The sequence below is a fragment of the Lacerta agilis genome, chromosome 3, assembly GCF_009819535.1.
Source record: "Lacerta agilis isolate rLacAgi1 chromosome 3, rLacAgi1.pri, whole genome shotgun sequence".
NCBI classification, from domain to species: Eukaryota; Metazoa; Chordata; class Lepidosauria; order Squamata; family Lacertidae; genus Lacerta; species Lacerta agilis.
In genome coordinates this window covers 114,383,211-114,403,198 of record NC_046314.1, presented here as the reverse complement: position 1 = coordinate 114,403,198, position 19,988 = coordinate 114,383,211, and the positions used below count along the sequence as shown (strand labels likewise).

Genomic DNA, 19,988 nt, shown 5'->3' with positions numbered 1-19,988 from the left:
CATGGAAGGCCAACAAAGATAATATCTAGATTTCAAGCTATAGGACACACACAAAAGGTACACCAGTCCATAATGGATGATGGAGATCTGGAGGAAGGGCTGCTACCTGATGTTGCAAAACAAATTTCGACAAATGGAGACCAAATAACTGAGGGCGAGGCTTTAAGATTTAACCCCTCTCAGTTGTTTGTTAACACTTTATGGCGCTTTCTGTGACTGTGTGGTTCCACCATCCCTTTGGAGCACGATGGGAATGATGCAGCGCCAGTCTCAGCCTAGCTGCCTATAGATCCTTATAGAACACATTTTGCATGGTTTCTGGAAAGAGCGATAGCAGCGCTAGACCTGGGCGTGGAGGAAGAAAATTGCTACATAGCAGTCCTCTTGACTTGAGGATAGGGGTGCCTGGCGTGCTCTGGTCCATGGGGTCACGAAGAGTCGGACACGACTGAACGACTGAACAACAACAGTCCTCTTGACCCTGCTACATTTATTAAAGTGTACACTTCAGGGCACCTCTGAGCCTACTCTCAACTGCAGAGATCCGCTATACAGAGCAACACTCCTTTCCTTGCTCTTTCACACATGTACTGGAGTTTTTATGAAGCTGGGGCAGGGGCAGGATTCAGCACCAGGCCTCAGAGCCCCTACAACATGCTCTACTCCCTCCTGTTGCAGTCAGGGGCCTGGGAAGGTTTAATCCTTCCTTGCTTTGCCATTCACACGTGGCTCAATCCTGCAGAAACCCTCACATGCATCGGCATGAAGCGCTTGGAAGAGAACTGAAACCCCACCATGTCAAAAGTGTTGGTGTTGACCTTTAAAACCCTAAACCTGGGGTCAGCAAACTTTTTCAGCAGGAGGCAGGTCCACTGTCCCTCAGACCTTGTGGGGGGCCGGACTATATTTTGGAAAATAAAAATGAATGAATTCCTATGCTCCACAAATAACCCAGAGATGCATTTTGATTAAAAGGACACATTCTACTCATGTAAAAACACCAGGCAGGCTCCACAAATAACCCAGAGATGCATTTTAAATAAAAGGACACATTCTACTCATGTAAAAACACCAGGCAGGCCACACAAATAACACAGAGATTCAATTTAAATAAAAGGACACATTCTACTCATGTAAAAACACAGATTCCTGGATCGTCCGCAGGCTGCATTTAGATGGCGATTGGGCCCGGGGCTTAGTTTGGGGACCCCTGCCTTGGCCCAGTATACCTGAAGGAGCGTCTCCACCCCCATCATTCTGCCCAGATACGGAGGTCTAGCACCCAGGGCCTTCTGGTGGTTCCCTCACTGCGAGAAGCAAAACTACAGGGAACCAGGGAGAGGGCCTTCTCAGTAGTGGTGCCCGCCCTGTGGAACGCCCTCCCATCAGATGTCAAAGAGATAAACAACTACCTGACATTTAGAAGACATCGTAAGGCAGCCCTGTTTAGGGAAGTTTTTAATGTGTAACATTTTAATGTATTTTTAATCTTTGTTGGAAGCCGCCCAGAGTGGCCTGGGGAAGCCCAGCCAGATGGGCAGGGTACAAATAATAAATTATTATTATTACTATGTTGCTGAACGTAACATCCAGGTTATTACGGGGCAGGGGCAGGATTCAGCACCAGGCCTCAGAGCCCCTACAACACGCTCTACTCCCTCCAGTTGCAGTCAGGGGCCTGGGAAGGTTTAATCCTTCCTTGCTTTGACATTGACACAACATGGCTCAATCCTGCAGAAGCCCTCACAAGCATCAGCATGAAACACTCAGAATGGAACTGAAACCCCACCATGTTGCTGAACGTCCAAGTTATTACTTACATTATTACCTGGATCTGTAATAGAATCCAGGGAGCAGCTTGGTCCAAGTAGCTGCTCAGTTTCAAAGCATGGCAGCTCCTAGCCCCCAGACCACAAAGAGGAATGTGTGGGGCTTCAGCACTCGTCCGACACATCAGGAACCCCCACCTTCCCCAGAAATAAAAGGGGAGTTGAAACAAAGCATTCCAGCTGCCACAGCTCTGGTGCCTTTCCCACTTAAGTGGTTAAACTTAAGAATCCCAAATAACAAATCTAGGTATTGCATGGCTAGGAATTTCCACAGCCAGACTGAAGCAGGTGGTTAATTATATGCCCAAGACACTTCAGAAATATGCGGCCACAGTGACTGAGTGCTGCATTTTGAGGACAATGGGTTCTTGCGCATGGTTGTGGAACACGGAGCACATCGAAAGGTGTGAAGCAGCACCTTGAAGGTCTGCTGTCAAGAAAGAGTGTTATTCACTTGCTCTGTCTTGAAATACTTCCACGGTCCTCCAGATTTTGGACTCCAATGTTGGAGGCATTACGCCCCCGATTACCAGCTACTGTGGGCAGAATGCTGTTGCGCTCTTGTCCAGCTTGCAGACTTTACTCAAGTTAGCTAGTACTGTGGTCAATGAGTGTTACGATCCAAAATAGTTGGGAGACAAGCAACTGGCAAAGGCTTCTTTTAACCAGTTTGCAATCCCTAAGAATACTGCTAAGTTGTCTCTGCACCTTTGGTGAGTGATTCTGTCACAAACTCTTTCAGATTCCAGCAAGGCCTTTGAGATTCCTACATACTTGTGAAAAGCAGACAACCACCCCAACCCATTTTCCAAGCCTTTGCAAAATAAAAAATAAAAAATGGCCTTCTCCATTGTTTGATAGCCCACTTCTGAGCCTAGCCCAACAATCAGTGTCAATGAGCAAGCTTTGTTTTCGTAAATGTATAGCATCAGTCAAAGAGACAAGTATAACCTCAAGTTTTGCCTTACAGCCGTCAACTTGGCACTTCTCTCCCACATGCGTAATCTTGGCAACAATGCTAATAAATGAAAAGGAATTCCTAGGCAACAGGACATAAAACAGATTGGGGAGCATGTGGCCTTCCAACTGTGGTAGGACTCCCAACTTTCCTCTGCCCCAGCCAGTGTGGCTGCAGGTCAGGGATGATGATGCAAGTTGACCCTCCAGATGTTGGCATTTAAGCTCCCCCACTGCTTCAGATGTTGGAATTCCTAGCCAGCCCAGACCACTGGATATGCTGCCAGCAACACCACCTGTGAGGCCACAGATTTCCCCCCCCCCACAACCCTATTATTTTTTCTAACATGATTACTGCTGTCAGCTTTCAAACCCCCAAGAATATTTTAGCAGGCACAGATCAGTATCACCCAGAATCCTGCCTCTGATAGTTTTTTTTTAATCTTTAAATCGATCAAGCTGTGCATCAAGAGATTCTTCTTAAAATAAGAGGGGTGTTTTGTGCTAAAAGAACAGAACCCCGGCTCTATATCATTCTGAATAAACCATTAATCATCTGCAGAGACGCACATCAATGTGTTTTTTAAAGTATTTTTTATTAAACATTTTCTTAATTTCCAAAGGTATGTGCAATGTCTCTCTCGTATTTTTCCATGTAACATTTCCCCATGGAAACTGCACAATTACCAGCAACATGCAATGAAAATATTGTTCCTGATTCAGTTATTGCACTTCACCATGGTACTGCAAATTGTCCACAAACTCTCAGCCACAAGCGCCTACCTGAGAACTGGATTTTCTTGGCCAGTCCTGAATAGGGCCAGAAATAGATTAAGATCATTTCAGCAGTTTGAATTTCTTCAGGTACTGGTGTACGTGTTCCTTAGGGTATGGGCGAAGGGCAATGCAAGTGGCAATGTTCTCTGGCTGTTCAATCCACACTTTGTGATCGATGTTGTTTTGCTGCAGTGCCTCTGCTAATGCAGTCAATGCACACTCATCTGGGGCCTAAGGAAAGAAAAGTGCGCAGGGGAAGGAAATCAGAATCTTGCTGCAACACTCAACATTAAAACAATACCAAACTGCGGTAGCTTCCAGAGTGTTATAGCAAAAGGACTAGTTCACCTCTGCTTTTTAATACTAGAAGAATTAGGAATCCCAGAAGAAATTTTCATATTATAAAATATAAAATAAACAGCATCAGCTGAGAGCTACTAATGCAGAGACTGGGAGCCTGTGGCCTTCCACCAGATGCTGCTGCACTGCAGTTCCTATCAGCTTTAGCAGGTATGGCCTATGGGCAGGAACGATGGAAGTTGGAGTCCAGCAATATCTGGAGGCCTGCAGGTTCCCCCTCCTCAGCTTAATCACAAGGGCAGAGACACAGGAAGCTCGCAGTCCAACTAGCTACCGGTAAGTATTGTCCACACTGACTGGGAGTGACTTGCCAGGATTTCAGACATGGAGTCTCTCCCAAACCTACCTGGAGATTGAAGCTGACCTTCCGCATGGAAAACAGATGCTCTGTCACTGAGCTGCAGCCCTTCACCAACACAAGAAGCTGCCTTATACTGTTGGGCTATCTAGCTCAGTATTGTCCACACTGACTGGCAGCAGCTTTCAAAAGACTTCAGACAAGGAGATGCCTGAGACTGAGCCTCTGCCAGCCCTTCTCTAGCAGTGTTACTTCCTGCACGCCCCCAGCAACAGACAAGCTGCTGTTGGAAAGGGAGTTGCCCCAAAGCACATCCTCTAGTTTGTCACACTCCCATGGTTCTCAACGCATTTCGCGACAGGGAATATAAGGGGTGGGCAGAGGAAGGACCAGACCATGTGAAAAACGAACACAATATTTTATCTGCAGTTCATTCATTTTCAGCTTTGTGTTCTTACGGTATAAAAAAGTGCACCTGGTCATTCCGTTGTTGCACCCACATCCTAGGTTTAAGGTGCCATTTAACTCCAAGCTTTCATATCTCTGTTTCTAACACTGTTGCCGTAGGAGTGGCTCTTGATTACAGGGGGCTAAAGGGATGAAAGACCGGTTACCCAAACCACCCATGTGTTAATGGGGAGAGGAGGAGCCCCTTGACTAACTGGCCATTTTGGGTTTTCCCCTCACAGGCCAATGCTGAGCTGGGAGTCTGGTGGGCTGGCTGTCCTGCACAAAGCGACACAATCCCCACCCATTTACCGAAGAACCAAGGAAGGGTCGTCATATCAAGCCAGGCCACTGGCATGTCCAGTTCGGTATTGCCTACACTAGCCAGCAGCAGAAGTGTCTCTCCCAGCCCTACCTGGAGTTGCCAGTGGGGTCTTCTGCATGCAAAGGCAGCTGCTCTCCCCCTCTGGGGCTATAGCCCTCCAGATGTGGCTGGGCTGTAACCCCTCGGCCATCTCTGCCCACTGGGAAGTACTGCCCTTGGGCGGGGGGGGGGGGTTGTCCTTCTGATGAGCCAAGCGGCCAAGGCCGAGGTTCGAATCCCCGCTCAGTCACGGGGCTCGCCGGGTGACCTCCTCTTAGCCTGGCCTACCTCGCAGGGTTGTTGTGAGAATGAAAGGGGATGGGGAAACACGAGCACCACCTTGAGCTCCTTGGGAGGAAAAGGTGGCATGTAAATACATAAACAAGCAAAGCCCCTCCCCCGACCCCCAAATCCCTCACCTCGAGCACGACGGTCCTCATGCTGCCGCCCTGGGCCAGGTAGGCCGCTGTGTCCGGGTGCTCGTAGTGCGCGTGCACCACGGCCAGGGCCGCGTGGCAGGCCTGCGTTACCAAGGCGCCCAAGGGCCACGAGAGGGGCTCCCGCCGAAGGTCCCCCCTCAGCACCACGTACTGAACCAGCGCCCGCGCCGCCATCTTGCCCCGGGTAGGCGGGGCGCGCGGCTCCCGGAAGTCCGGGCTCCGCCAATAGGACGGCGGTGAACGGAATTCTGGGAGGGGAAGAAAGGGAGGGGAAGAAGGACGCCAGGAAGTGGGGGGGGGGTCCTCTAGAAGAGGGCAGCCATCTTGTTGTACGGAATGTCCGGTTCGAACGGTGGGAAGCCGCTCTTAGGGTTATCATTCGAAAGCGGCACAGCGTCGAGGACGCCTCCCTCACGCACGCCTGCGCGTGACGTACTTCCGCCGCTGGGCGCCGGGCGCCGGTCGCGCGGGGTTTTCGAACCCGGCGGTTGGGCGGTTGCCGCGGCGACGGCGGCCTGTCCTTCCGGCGAGGGAGGCGCTCGAGTGTCCCTGTCAGGGCCGCCCGCTCAGCTCGGCGAGGCGGAGGGGAGGATGGACGGCGGCGGCGGTGAGTGAGTGAGGACCTCGGCCGCACCCGGCTCCAGGCATGGAATGGGCTCCGGGGGAAACACGCTGTGATCTGTGCATCCGTATGGGACTCAAGGAGGAAAGACTAAAAGCATAGAATTCAAATATACCGGTATATAGGTAGGCAGGTAAATAGATTAAAAAGCTATTGAACGCTAATAGGAATCAATATGTATATCTGCAGATAGATTAAAAAGCTACTAAACATTAATAGAATTCAATATCTATACTGTTAATAGCAACAATAATAATAATTTATTGTTTTTTACGCTGCCCATCTGACTGGGTTTCCCCAGCCATCCTGGGCGGCTTCCAACAAAAGATTAAAAGTACATTAAAACATCAGTCGTTAAAATCTTCCCTTCAGATGTATTCTAAATGTCAGATAGTTGTTTATTGCCTTGACATCTGGTGGGAGGGCGTTCCACAGGGCGGGAGCCCTTGGAGCTGGACCTCAGTGTCCGGGAGGCTGAATGATGGGGGTGGAGATGCTCCTTCGGGTATAAAGGTATAATCTATAGATAGGTTTTAAAAACCTATTCAACATTGATAGAATTCAAACTATATAGGTAGGGTAGGTAAGTAGTCAGATTAAAAAATGATTAAACGTCAATTGAATTAATATATATGTGTGTGTATCTCTATAGATAGATAGCTATAACTAATAAAAAGTTGGAAAGTTTTACATCATGGGTGTAAATTTTTCTTAATGGGTAGGGTATAAATAAAATTATTGTTGATAATTTTATTGTTTTTATTTCTTTTTGTGGTTTCTTGGTTTGTTTTGCACTCAAATAGAAGACAAATTAAATAAACAAGCTACATGTGGGTGGGGTGGGGCACAAGAGGTGTGTCCTCTAGTCACTGATATGGCTGAGAAGACCAGAGAAGAATCGTAAGAGCCGCTCTGCAGCCGGATAAGGCCAGCAACTAGGAGCATTAGTGCCTCAACTGTGGAGGGCAGAGCACAACCCATATGGGCATGTTGTTTATACGAGGCTGATTTTGTCAGCATCCGAGGGTCATACGTCTCCTTCCAGCTGTCACGCTGCGAAGATCCCTCAACCTCTGGTGCGACATAAATAAGTGACCCAAGTGTGCTGACATGGGCACACTTTACTTAGCAGAGCAAACTGCACAACAAAAAGAGGCTTGTGAAGACATAGTAGCAAACTACGGATTTATTATCATAAATCAGAAACAAAGAAACATGTCGTCTCTCTCCTTGCCGATTCGCAAGCTGCCCTTCCAGTGGGAGATCGCGCAAGATTTCAAGACTGGCCTGCGCTTCCAGAGCTTGGCGATGACGGCCCTGCAGGAGGCCAGCGAGGCTTATCTGATCAGCCTTTTCAAAGATAGCAACCTGTGCGCCATCCACACCAAGCAGATCGCCATCATGCCCAAAGACACCCAGCTGCCTTGCCGCATCCACGGAGAAAGGCTTAAAACCATTGTTAAAGTAGGGGCTCCTATGTGTATGTGTGGCTGAAATTGTGCTTTTTGTTTTGTTTTTGTTTTTATGGGATGGCATCCAATTTCATTGTACTTGTACAATGACAATAAAGAAATCTTATCTTAATTCTCACAAGGTGAATTTTAATGGCAAATTTTGCATTTGACCAGTGCACCAAATATAGTTCGGTTATTATCTCTGCAGTGGAAACAAATGGATGCTGCTGCCATTGACTTGCATTGTGGTTCTTTGCAGGTATCTTTTCCCACCTGGAAACGCTGGAAGCTTCTGCCCGCAAGAAACAAAGGGAAAAGAGAGAACATGAGGAGAATGTGCACAGAATGAAAGCAAGGATCAAGGAACTGAGGCATCAAAGAGATTTGCTGAGGGCCAAATTGGAAGTGTGTCGTTCTCAAGTAGGTGCACAGTGGTTCCGTCCTATGAAGTTTAAGCCTATGTCAGCACACGGTTGCATGCACAAGTGGGGAAATGTGCAGAAATTAAATACTGTATGATCAAGTCAGAACAGTTGCTTATATTTGTTTAAGCAACTTAACATTCTTGTCTGAACCCTTAAGGAAATTGGGTATGCATAAGAAATATTTCTAGAAATCCTAGACTGAAGCCTCTGCTGTGGTGGCTTTGTGCAGTTAGAGATGTCCAGGTTCATACATCTTCAGCAGCACTTGAACTGGTTTCTGCTTGTAGTGCCAGACGTGCCACCTAATAACAGCTGAGCTTGTGGTCTTTTGTAGATTGTTGGGGTCAAAGACAAAACCAAAAGTGGTTCTCTGACTTCTAAGGCTACAGACATTCAACAAGTCCTTCTGGAGTGGAAGACTGAGAGCGCCAAGGAGTTACTGCACGTCTTTCGTCTGACAGGTAATCTCCTGAGTTGTGTGCTGCTTGGCTAGGACTCTGCTGGGTGGAGTCTCCCCCAGGTCTCTGTCTTTTTTGCTCTAATGACTTAATGCAGCATTTGGCACTTCTGCTGCAGAACACAGAGGTTGTGGGGTGGTGCACTGGTGCATGTCTTTTAATCCCCTACTTGCATTGATGTTTTTTCTTACTTTATTGTAAATGTAAAAAGTATACAAAAAGTGTTGATGAAATAGGCATTCATCACACCATAAATAACAAATAAAGGAGGAGAAGGAAAGCTTTTAGTTCTAATGAAAAGCATCTTACACTCTCTTCAAATTTTTCCATATAGAAATGACTTGTTTGTCTGTGAGCTTATTCCCATACATTATATCTCTCTTGTATGGCTATAATAAATTAACATACATAATAGCAACATCCCAAATTCCCAAAAACATTTGGACACAGGATAAATATGTTTATTTCTATAAATAGAATCCTCCACACTGTAAAGAAGCAGTCTACTCTTTATACTCCTGCTTTTGTACTTATAAATCTGATTTATCGCAATACTGAGTAAAGATTTTTTTCCCCTAGGCCTCAGTGGGAAGCTGACCAAGCAAGGAGTCTGTCTGTGCATCAGCACTGCCTTTGAAGGCACCTACCTGGACTCTTATTACCTGGACCTCCACATACACCAGCCAGTCCGGATCCTGCGCCACTCCGTGCCACCCTTCATCCCCTTCGAGCAGATAGCTCGCAAGCATTTGCAGACAGACATCAAGCGCTTCTTGTCTGTGCTCTCAAACCACCTGAACGCTTACGCTGGGAGAAAATTCCAGGCAGATCAGTTACAGGTAGGAGAGACCCTTTTTGTGCACTCCAGAGTCTTATGTGTGTGAAATGGGAAGCAATATTTTTTTTCAGCTGCACTGTCTGTTCACTGTAATTGAATGATCGGTCAAAAGAGAGAGCATTACTGAAGGTCAGGGTGGGTGGAGCTGCTGTTGTCTCAAAAGTCCGCTTTGCCTTGAGGCTTCTGGCTGTTCCACCGTGAGGGATCGGGGCAGGTGCTCCTGGCCAGTTTCTAGTACAGTTTGTGCTTCAAACCATGTAAATGACAGGGCAACCCACAGGACTTTAGCACAGCAGAATTTAGGGGGGGGGGGAATTGTGATTTCCATTTTTTAAGATGAGAAAATGAAAAAACCCAGAACACATTAAAAATACAGTAACCAAATTTAATTATTTGTGTTTGGCTCTCTTTTAAAACCCTGAGCAAGATCATACATGGATCCCAAGTAGCTAGAACTTTGCAGAATCACTGCCTGCTACTTGCTAGTCAGAAAAGGCGTTTCTCCATTACATGGAAAGTAAATGGTCCTTGTGTTTGGTTTACAGGTTCATATTTTGCACAATAATGACTACAATTCATGATAAATAAGCAATCCATATAATAACTGACCTTAGAATTGCACTTCTGTTTTTTAGAAAACAGATTTCAAGCCATGCTACGTTGTCATGCATTCAGTTTTAAAAGCATGATTACAGACAAGGATATGGGTGCTTAGATTACAAAGGCTGTTGTTTTCGAACTGATTATGTTTAAGGGACACTTAATATAACTGAACTTTTTTAAAATTCTGTTTTAAATGGGTAAATATTACTGATTTTGCCTTGGACCACTAACCCTCTTCCATGTGAACTTCGGCGTAGACCAAGTGTCTTCAGACCATGCCCATGCAGAGAAGAGAGAGGCAAGCCTCTTCCCCTGGGCCTCAGAGGTCTAAGCCGGCCGTGGACCCTGCCAAGGGCCGATTGCTTTTTTGAGTTTCAGACTGTATTCTAACAAGGCCTCAGACAAGCTCTGCACAAGCCTGCTTTAGACACTCTCAGTATGTACTATGCAAGCTGGCCACTAGGTGGCCTTGGCAAATAAGCTTTGGCCTGATCTGCCTCACAAAGCTCTACACAATACTTAATACAATAATAAAGGCCATGATCCTCAAAGTGATACACTGCTGGCTGCCTGGGGAAGCCTAGGTTCTTCTCTTTCTAGCTTTGTTTTCTCTCATAAAGGACATGAGGCAGTATCCAGCCAGCATGCTCCATCATTTCAAGGATTTCCACTTGTGTTTCCCATGCCCCCTAAATCTGTTCTGTGGATTATCTCAAGACTCTGCAGCAGATTTGGGGAGGGTGCAGGGAATGCACAGCGGGTGGGGAGTTGCATTCTTGCACTGGCAGGATGAGTTAGTTGGATACCACCCAAACAGTCACTGATTCAGCTGCATTCATTTGCCTGCAGCCCACACCTGTTAGCCGCTCTGTGGATTATCCCTAACATCCACAGAAATGGGAGCAAAGGGTTTCCTCTGTGATTGAAGGCCAATTGAGTAAAACCATTCAGTTGGATCAAGCAAGATGCATGCAACAGGGGAGCCTAGCAACACACCGTCCCAACTTACTGAGTGGCAGCCCAGGAAAAAAAGCTGGATTTTGAGTGTGGGATTCAGTGCATCTCCCCCCAGAAGGAGAACAATTGTCTCCAACACAAGATTGTTCTGTCCAACATCTCTGGTCAGGATTAAGCCAGGGAGTGAGATTGAAACCTCATTCTCTCTTTACTTTCTCTCCCACCCCCAAACAACAACAACAACAGCCTCCTGGAATAAAGGCTGTGATTGGAATTGCATTTCCAAATCCGGCACAAACTTTCCCTGTGAGGCTGGATAACCTCTGAATAAGGCAGGCTGGTGCTTTAGAACAAACTTATCCATCCACGCATTTGGGAAAGCGATATATGGTTGTTGTTTTTACAGTGATTGACCTCTGACGACATCCAGGGTGCTGCATGCAGAGCTGAGCTTTTCCTACAGATCTTCAGAAGTGGGGAAGCTGCCCTCTGCTGGGTTTCCTTACAGTTGCCTCTCCTTATTTGCAGGAGCGTTTTGCTGCTTTCCTTGAAGGACATTTGCAGGGGAATTCCTTATACAACCTACTTAAATTTAACTATGGTGTGGCAGGAGAAGGTCAGACTTTCCCGTTCACAGCAAAACTAACTTACGGAGATCCTGTGAGCGCCTTCCCAACCGAGGTCACTGTTACATGTGAAGGTGAGAGAACTGCAGCTTGGGGTTGGTAATCTACTATATACTTTAGAAAGTTGTTTGTCCGTCTCCCACTGCTTGTCCGTCTGTTCTCTATGCGTCTGAAAGCAGCTTAGAATACCATTGCCCAGTTTGGTTCCTGAGATGTAGGTGCCAGTTTTTGTCTACTTTTGAGTATCGTCCGGCGCTGTATTGATTCAAGATGGCAGACCGAACCATTCCAAATGCCACTTATTTGGGCACCTCTGAAGGTAATCATTGCCCAAATTGGCATGGTCCCAGAGATCAAAGAGAGGATTTTAGTCTACTTTTGGATATTGACAGACACCATTTTGAATCAAGATGGCAGACTGAACAGTTCAAAAGTGCATGCATTTGGACAGCTCTTGAGATATTATTCATGCCCCTGCTGGAGGAATCTTCTTCAGAAGAGGATTTGGCGCTTCCCAGAGCAAAAGTTACAGAGGAGCAGGTTTTCTCTATGGACAATGAGACAGAACGGGGAGATACAGATACGAGGGGGTCAGAGAAGCTCAACCTCCAACATAAGGCACAAGGTTCCCCTGCACAGAATCGGAAGTGAAGGCTGAGCATCAATGCTCACATGAAAGGCGAAGCAAAGGGACTGCCTGCACCTATACAAAGCTCATGGATATCTTGGTGTATTAAGCTAGGATTTGATTATGCAAAAAAGAACCAAAGAGGTGAATCTTCAAGTACTACAAATTCCTAATAGCCTGGCCAGTGGTCAGAGTTATAGGATATGTAGTCCATCATCATGTGAAGGCCTATAGGTCCTCAGCTGTTTTGAGCAGTCCTCTGCAAAACTCACAGAAATAGCATATAGAAACAAAATTAAGAAATTCCTTCCAGTAGCACCTTAGAGACCAACTAAGTTTGTTATTGGTATGGGCTTGCTGATCAGAATGTCAGTGGTTTGAATCCCTGCGACGGGGTGAGCTCCCATTGCTCGGTCCCAGCTCCTACCAACCTAGCAGTTTGAAAGCACGTCAAAGTGCAAGTAGATAAATAGGTACTGCTCCAGCGGGAAGGTAAACGGCGTTTCCGTGCGCTGCTCTGGTTCACCAGAAGCTGCTTAGTCATGCTGGCCACATGACCCGGAAGCTGTACGCCGGCTCCCTCAGCCAGTAACGTGAGATGAGCGCCGCAACCCCAGAGTCAGACACGACTGGACCTAATGGTCAGGGGTCCCCTTTACCTTTAAATGGCAGGACGCATTTGCATGAATTACATTTTCTGGGTTTGTGTTTTAGTTGCTTCTTCCGAAGAGTTCTTACATTCACGATATGTTGCTGTAGTTGTTAGTCCTCTCGCTAACAAAGTTGGGACTCAACAACTTGATGAGAGGGCTTATGCAATTTTGTGAAGAAAACTTCCTAAAAATTAATTTTTCTAAAACCAAAATTATCTCCTTCAGCACAATAAAACCAAATCCATCATGGAACCTACTGGGCCACACCATTGATCAATGCTCAGTCTTTAAATATTTAGACATTACTTTCCACCACAGATCATCTTGGAAAGCCCATTTAAACACTACCATTCTGGCCGCTCGCCGAACCATGGGTGCTTTGGTGAAATTCTCTTCGCAAAAGGTGGGCAGCTGGTGGTGCCAATCAGAAAGATCTACCTCGGTAAAATACCCCCAACGTTACTATACAGGGTGGAAATATGGGGATGGAACCTGAATATCCTCCAATGACTGGAGTCTCTGCAAAACCTTCTGGCAAGAAAGATCTTGGGCCTCCCCAATGGGACAATGGTGGCCCAACTGATAGTGGAATTGGGTCTACCATCCATCGTAGCAAGAGCCCATATTAGGATAATTACCTACTACAAATTGCTTGCTAAACAAGCCTTCTTAGCCTTTATTGGCAGCAGCACCTGGACAAAGAAAAAATTCGCGACTGGATTCTTTCTAGGGACGCAGCCCTCGATCTAGAACTATCTAACGTGGCCAGACTCTCCACGTGGTTTCCTCGCATGAAGGTAGTTAGATCTCTGGCCCAGTATTTGAGTGACCTGATAAATCCTACGCTAAGATTTCATGCCATCCCCACAGCATTCTTACAGGGTGTTATTTCCAATACTCCTCTGGATCTTCGACTCTGCCCATGCAACAAGGGAAAGATAGAGGACCTTATTCATTTTTGCTTCTACTGCCCAATATATGTCTCAGTAAGACTCAGGCTTTCCCCTTTAATCCCGCCAATCATCACCCGGGACGATGACAGCATGAAATACCTACTGGCGGATGCCAACCCACTGATTTCACGTGGAGTGGTCATCTAAATATTACAGGCCCTGAAACTCAGGGCCACCTTTCTGGCTAACTTGCCTTAGCCATAGCCCTATGTAACTTCCTGACATAGACACAGTCGACATGCCCTGTTATTGCCCTTTATTTCATCTGTATTACCCAGCATGATTTTACACCTAATGTTTTAATTGTATCTGTAGTATCCTATGTATAATCGCGACAGGTCACTGTCTGGTCTCTCACTATGTGCTATGGCCATATGGCTAATGCAATAAATAAATTGATTGATATGTTGCTGTAAGTGTAGAAAACTAGGACTTTTGACATAAACAGTACTGTCACCTTGTGAGGTTCCCCTGGCTGTCTTTTCCCTATACCGCCATTTACTTCATAAAATGCAAAAGATAAAATTTCCCCCTTTTTAGGAGTGTGTGAACAAGCTGTGAGGATGAGTGGATTGTCCTTGGTCTCCAGGGAATACGCATGCAACCCAAAAAAGAGAAAGAAAGGCAATTGCAGGGTGATTTTTCCTGCTAATGATGTAACCAATGAAACCATCCTTATAGAGTCCAGATTAGCTTGTGAAAATGGCGCATGAGAAACTATTTTTGGGGTATATTTTCTCTCACCATGTGTAGATATTTGGGACAACAACAAAACCAAGTCACTTCCCCAGAGTCTGGAGGAAATAAGTTGTGTTGGGGAGGGAGGCTAGCTGTTTTGTGCTGTAACCCTCTACTCTTCTTCCCACCTGCTTTTTCTTCAACAGAAAATTCTCCAGCCTCTATGCTTGACATGGCAGCAGTTCATTTGCCCCTGTTCAAAGAGAAATCTCTTCATGAAGCTTTTCATTGCATCACAACCTCAGAAGAAAATCTGAGTCCATCATCTTTACCGGGTTTGCCTGCCCCTTCAACGGGCGCGACTTCCAGTGACAACACACCTCTCTGAGATTGCTGCAATGTGAATTATCTTATCAACAATGGCACTTCAGAGTACTGCAGATCGGTCCTGCACAGAAAACCTCTGTTCCCTGTGTTACTGAAAATATGCCTTCTAAGAAGGCCACTGGCCATCTCCAAAACAGCTGCCAACCACGCAAAAGCAGCTGGACCTACGTGGAGAACCTTAAAATGTAATGCTGAGTTGTTGGTTTTTTTTTTAATTAAATGTTTCTACTTTCATAATATGTTCAAAAGCAAATTAATTGCTCACATGGATAGTAATGTGTACTTCACTGGTGAGGATATACCAGAATCTGCAGCATATGTGCTTATTGATATCAATCTTGTATTGCTCTTTATAAAAGGCCAATAGTTAAGTTCTAATATTTTGCTGCCTTCTTTTTTTTTCCTGTTAAGCATCCGGTCTCCATTAGTTTTGCCATCAGGGAAACCAAGGCTCTTTTGGGCCTGTAACCAGGCCTGCATTCAAATAAGCAATTTCATGCGATCTCATCTTGAAGCTGGACAAACATCACTCACTTGAGCAGCTTCCTTAAGACTATGTCTCAATCTTCCCATTTCTACATGCTAGTTGGCTTTTTGTTATTATTCTACTCTTAAAGTCGTGTCACAACCCAGAGTTAACTAGCTTGGTAGTCTGTTTCATATACCGGCACTAATACATTTGCTAGAAATAAGTTGGTTAAATAAAATTAACTTGTTAGTGGTTGTTTCAGCAGGCTCTTTAATAAGTAGCAGTTGGCTGGTAGCAGCTTGAATTCCAATCAGGCCATGGGTGTGTGTTTTTTAGCAAAGGTTAGCACTGGTGGACCTGACAGTGGTTGGAGGAAGGGTAGGACAGGTGACACGGAGCAAAATGTTAGGGCAGCAAAGGGCCAGGTGAGCTCAGGGTTCCTGGCTTTTTAATTCCACCCATCACCTTATTAATGCCTCTCTGATTTGTTCAGAGGTAAGACGTCAGAGCATGGCATGTGCTGTGGAGACTTGGCTGGCTGGACCACTGTGCCAGTAGCTTCCAGCTAGGTGCTGATATGTTCCTTCTGTAAAGAGTCTGTCCTGCTCCCAAGGAACATCTTGGATGTGGTGTGGAGGACACCACAGACTTCAAAAAAATTGGGACATGGATTCCTGTGCTACTACCTCTTCCACAAGAGCACCCTTAACAGGACTCAAGCCGTGTAATAGTTATGAAATCACCTTAGTAGATCAGGCTTACTAACAAGCTGGGCAGATGCTTCAAGCAAGCGCACTCACTAGGGCATAATGCAGTCTGCCTCTGAATGCCAGTTGCTGGGAATCACAAATGGGAAGAGCGAGGCTGTTGTGCTCACGCCCTGCTTTTGAGACAACAGGATACTGAACTAGATAGGCCGCTGGCTTGATCTAGGAGGGCTATTTTGGAATAGGATAAGCACCCCCGTGTGTCTTCAGCAGCAGGCATAGGCATTTGCCTCAGTTTCAGGAACTTGTGTTTTTACTTACCGCCATCAGACCTCTTCCATTACTGAGTCTGCAGGATCCCATCTACAAAGCAACTGGAAGCAAAGGCTCCCTCACCATTGCCCTCTGTTACCAGGATAAGGAGATTCTGCATTCAAATAGTTGCACTTTCTAACTTCTGCAACAGGACTGCATATCCTCACTGCCTGAGACCTTCCGCTAATTGTGGAAGAAAACATTTCCTCATCAGGCTCCTGAGCTCACCACTGCAAGGTAGTGTCAGGAGGGCTGCTCTCTAACACTGCCACCCACACCAGCTGCTTGCTCCCGCTCATAATGGTTTGCTTTTTTAAAAAATCACATACTGTCACTCTTAGGCTTCATTTTGAAACATGGAAACCTGTTCTTTAAATGAAAGCTGGTATTCTCAAATATCCACCACTCTGGAGCCAGTGCAGCCATCCAGCCAAACTCCACACTGTCCACTTGTCTGCTTGTGGTATACCCTGTTTCTCCTAAAATAAGACATAGCCATAAAATAAGCCATAGCAGGATTTCTATGCATTTGCGAAATATAAGCCGTTCCCCGAAAATAAGCCATAGTGACGTGGTACCTCCCATTAAAACTGCCTTGGGAGGTGTGGCTATGCAGCGTACTGATGCAACACGGTTAAAATAAGACATCCCCTGAAAATAAGCCATACTGTGTTTTTTTGAGCAAAAAAATATATAAGACGGTGTCTTATTTTAGGAGAAACACGGTAATGGCATCTCTGTGGACTCTGCGCAAGGGAACTGAGCATTTTCGCTCCCACCCCACAACAAAGACAAAACAAGACACCTTGTAACTTTAAAACCAAACTGATTCTATTTGAGAAACTAGAGAAATAATTACAGGTTGTATTTCAACTTAACAATCGGATGAAGGTGTAAAAACAGTCTTGGACCAGGCTATATAAATCTCTCTCTTTTACAGCATAAGCAAGAGGTGAGGGCAGAAAAAAGATGCAAGTTGTGGCTTGAAATAGCCACCTCACTCTCAGAATTAAGACACAATTAAAAATATAAAGTTAATCTGTATCTTATATATATATTTATATATATAATATATCTGAAATAGGACATCTTCTTAGTCTCAAAAGAAATAGATTGCACTTGCTCTCTCTTCCCCACCCCACCTTTTTCTCCTACTTACCTACAGTGGTTTTGTGGCAAAAGGTGAGCTCCAAAGGTAAGAACGAACGACCCAAACGTGAATCTCATTTGGCTTTCTCTCCCAGTCTGCTTGCCATAATACCCGCCCTGAGTTGGCATTTGTTTCAGCAAAAAAGCTCTATGCAGAAGCCAGGCACATGGAAAATTAAGACCATATCACCAGCCCCTTTCTTGGACTAGAAAAAGGTAACGTAGCCAGGTTGATCCTACTCAAGCAATGCTGCACTGGAAATTATACTCCCGCTTCCAGACCCAAATGTGCAAGAGCCAGTGTATTTGTGCAAGAGACAGGAATTCCTCCCACCACCGCCCCCTCCTTACTCCTCTGCAGTCTACGTGACGAGGCAAAGGCAGGCACTGCTGTCAAAGGGAGCCCCTTTACAAATAATAAACCTCCAAGAAGAAAGGAACAGGCAAAGGGAGGGGGTGGTTTCCTGTAAATCTAATGGTGCTAGTGGTGTGTATATCAGTCTCCCGCCTGGAGTATGAGGTGCCGAGAACTCTGCGCCTCCTTGGGCAGTGAAAGGGACAGCCATCCTTTTCCGCAACAGACGCATGCGAGGCCCAGGAGGTATCATGAGCTGTCAACCACCTGGTGAGGCAAAGTCACGCAAGAGCCGTTGACGAAGGATCCTTGTTTCTCGCGGCCTTTCATGAAGTAGGTCAAGAGGTCCCCTTTGCCCTTGACGAAGATGTGCCCTCGGCGCACGAAGCGGAACCCGTACTCTTTCAGAATGAAGTGGGTTTCCTCCACCACCTGGAAAAGAGAAGGGAGGGTATGGATGCAACCATCTGGTGGGACCAACCTTGCAAAGCTCCCACAATCTGGTGCCTTCTAGATGGGGGGGGGGGAGACTCCAAACTGCATCGGTCAAGCCAATGACGAGGTATGGCAAGAAGCACCCAAAACATCTGGAGGGCAGCAGGTTGGCTGCTTCACCCCATCCTGTCTTGTATCGACGAGACTTCAGATTGACAGAATGAGAATGGACAGGAAGTGGTACGTTCTGGAGGGGAGCTGGGTTGCCTGGGCTGAGATGTTGCCACCACCAACAGCAGCCAGAAAGAGAAAACATCTGCTCGAGTGCAATCCTATGCAAAGGGCAATGTGAGATCTGGAAATACCATGTGAATTGATCACACAATCCACAAAACACACAATTAAACAGCGTGCAAGGAATCCGAAACCCAAGCTGTGCTTTCAGCCTTGCTTTCCCAAATATGCTCCTAAAGACGGGAAGAGGGTAAAGAGATAAATACAGGCATAGACTTCAATAACCCCTTGAACTCAGGGTTGCTGGGCTGTTTTCACCCTGCACTGCTCTGAGGCTCCTGGGAGCTGTGCTGGCAATTTAGGCGGAAAGGGTGGTTTGAGCAAAATGCGAAGTATGGCTGGCTCTTCCTCTCTCCTCTAAATGTGCTAGCAAGGTGCGCTTCCTTGGATTATGTGAGTCACTCTCATTCCCACCACCACCAACCCTTCACAACCCTCCTCACCTGAATATTCCCCATGACGCCTGTGGACTCCATTCGGCTGGCCACGTTCACTGTGTTCCCCCAAATATCGTAGTGAGGTTTGCGGGCACCAATGACCCCCGCAAGCACTGCCCCCTTATTCATGCCTGCCAAAGCCATACGAGAAAGAGAGAGAGAAAAAAATGTACTTGTTTATTATTTATTTATTGCTTCTATACCCCACACCTTCGTCTCCAGGGAGCTCAAGGTGGGCGTACATGGTTCTCCCCACCCCCTCATTTAATCCCCAAAACAACCCTGTGAGGCAGGCTAGACTGAGAGGCAGCGTGACGGGCCCCCACTGTCACCCAGTGAGCTTCACGGCCAAGTGGGTGATTTGAATCTGCTCTCCAAAGTTTGCTACTCTCATATGCACCCCCAAAAAACGAGGGCAGATCACTGCCAGTTTTTAATTCTGTGAGTAGATCCCAGTCTCTTGGAAGTTGGCCACCCCTGGTATAAATCAATCTCCCTGCATGGAGAAAGCCACTCTTTGGGAGAAGACTAGAATAGTCCCTTTCCCCTTGATATGCTAGTTTTCTACAGAGATGGATTTATGTAGGATTTAGAAATATTTCATTTCACTTTTAATTTGTATACCACCTTTCTAAGATAAGGTAAAGGACCACTGGACATTAAATCTAGTCCAAAGTTCTAGTCCAACCCTCTAGCCACTACAACACACTGGCTCTCTGTTCAAGTTATAAGTGCATACTTCTAAAAGTCTTTGCCCCGGTGTGCAGGGCCAAACTAAGAGTAGGCTGGAGAACAACAAGAAACTCCTTGCCAAATCAAACCAAGATGACTCAGGGAAGCTCACAACCATTTCCCAGTTGACAGCTCCCACCCTTCCTCTGCCAGCAACATGTCAAGGTATACTGCCTTAAATCTGGAGGCTCTATTTTCGTATTGAGGCTTAGGGCCATTGATGGACCTCCCCTCTCCATGAATCTCTTTTAAAACCACATGAGCCCGATTCTACCACTGCGTCTTGCAGCAGTAAATTCCGTAAACCTATTCAGCGTTATTGCTTGTCCCGGTTCTCCTGT

General features: G+C 46.2%; 3 protein-coding genes across 4 annotated transcripts in view; 1 reads left to right on the top strand and 2 right to left on the bottom strand.

The window, feature by feature from the left end:
- Nucleotides 1–3,452: 3,452 nt before the first annotated feature.
- PTRHD1 (peptidyl-tRNA hydrolase domain containing 1) lies at nt 3,453–5,689 on the bottom strand. Its single transcript, XM_033145188.1, has 2 exons — nt 5,452–5,689; nt 3,453–3,794 (listed from the first exon to the last, which is right to left on the bottom strand). The coding sequence occupies exons 1-2, from the start codon at nt 5,644–5,646 to the stop codon at nt 3,624–3,626; spliced, it is 366 nt and encodes a 121-aa protein (XP_033001079.1). The 5' UTR covers nt 5,647–5,689; the 3' UTR covers nt 3,453–3,623.
- A 301-nt stretch (nt 5,690–5,990) lies between these two features.
- CENPO (centromere protein O) lies at nt 5,991–15,132 on the top strand. The gene is made up of 6 exons (XM_033145187.1): nt 5,991–6,079; nt 7,808–7,968; nt 8,308–8,434; nt 9,011–9,270; nt 11,358–11,529; nt 14,574–15,132. Exons 1-6 carry the CDS (start codon nt 6,064–6,066, stop codon nt 14,753–14,755), a joined length of 918 nt encoding a protein of 305 aa, XP_033001078.1. The 5' UTR covers nt 5,991–6,063; the 3' UTR covers nt 14,756–15,132.
- Nucleotides 15,133–17,054: 1,922 nt separating this feature from the next.
- ADCY3 (adenylate cyclase 3) overlaps nt 17,055–19,988 on the bottom strand; it is a 78,769-nt gene continuing 75,835 nt past the window's right edge. Inside the window, exons 19-20 of one of the 2 annotated variants that reach the window (XM_033145186.1) lie at nt 18,922–19,046; nt 17,055–18,181 (exon numbers count right to left, since the gene is read on the bottom strand). In XM_033145186.1, coding sequence (XP_033001077.1) covers nt 17,999–18,181; nt 18,922–19,046 — 308 coding nt within the window. In that variant the 3' untranslated portion in view covers nt 17,055–17,998. The remainder of the gene's footprint in view (nt 18,182–18,921; nt 19,047–19,988) is intronic. The other variant, XM_033145185.1, reaches the window with a different exon arrangement.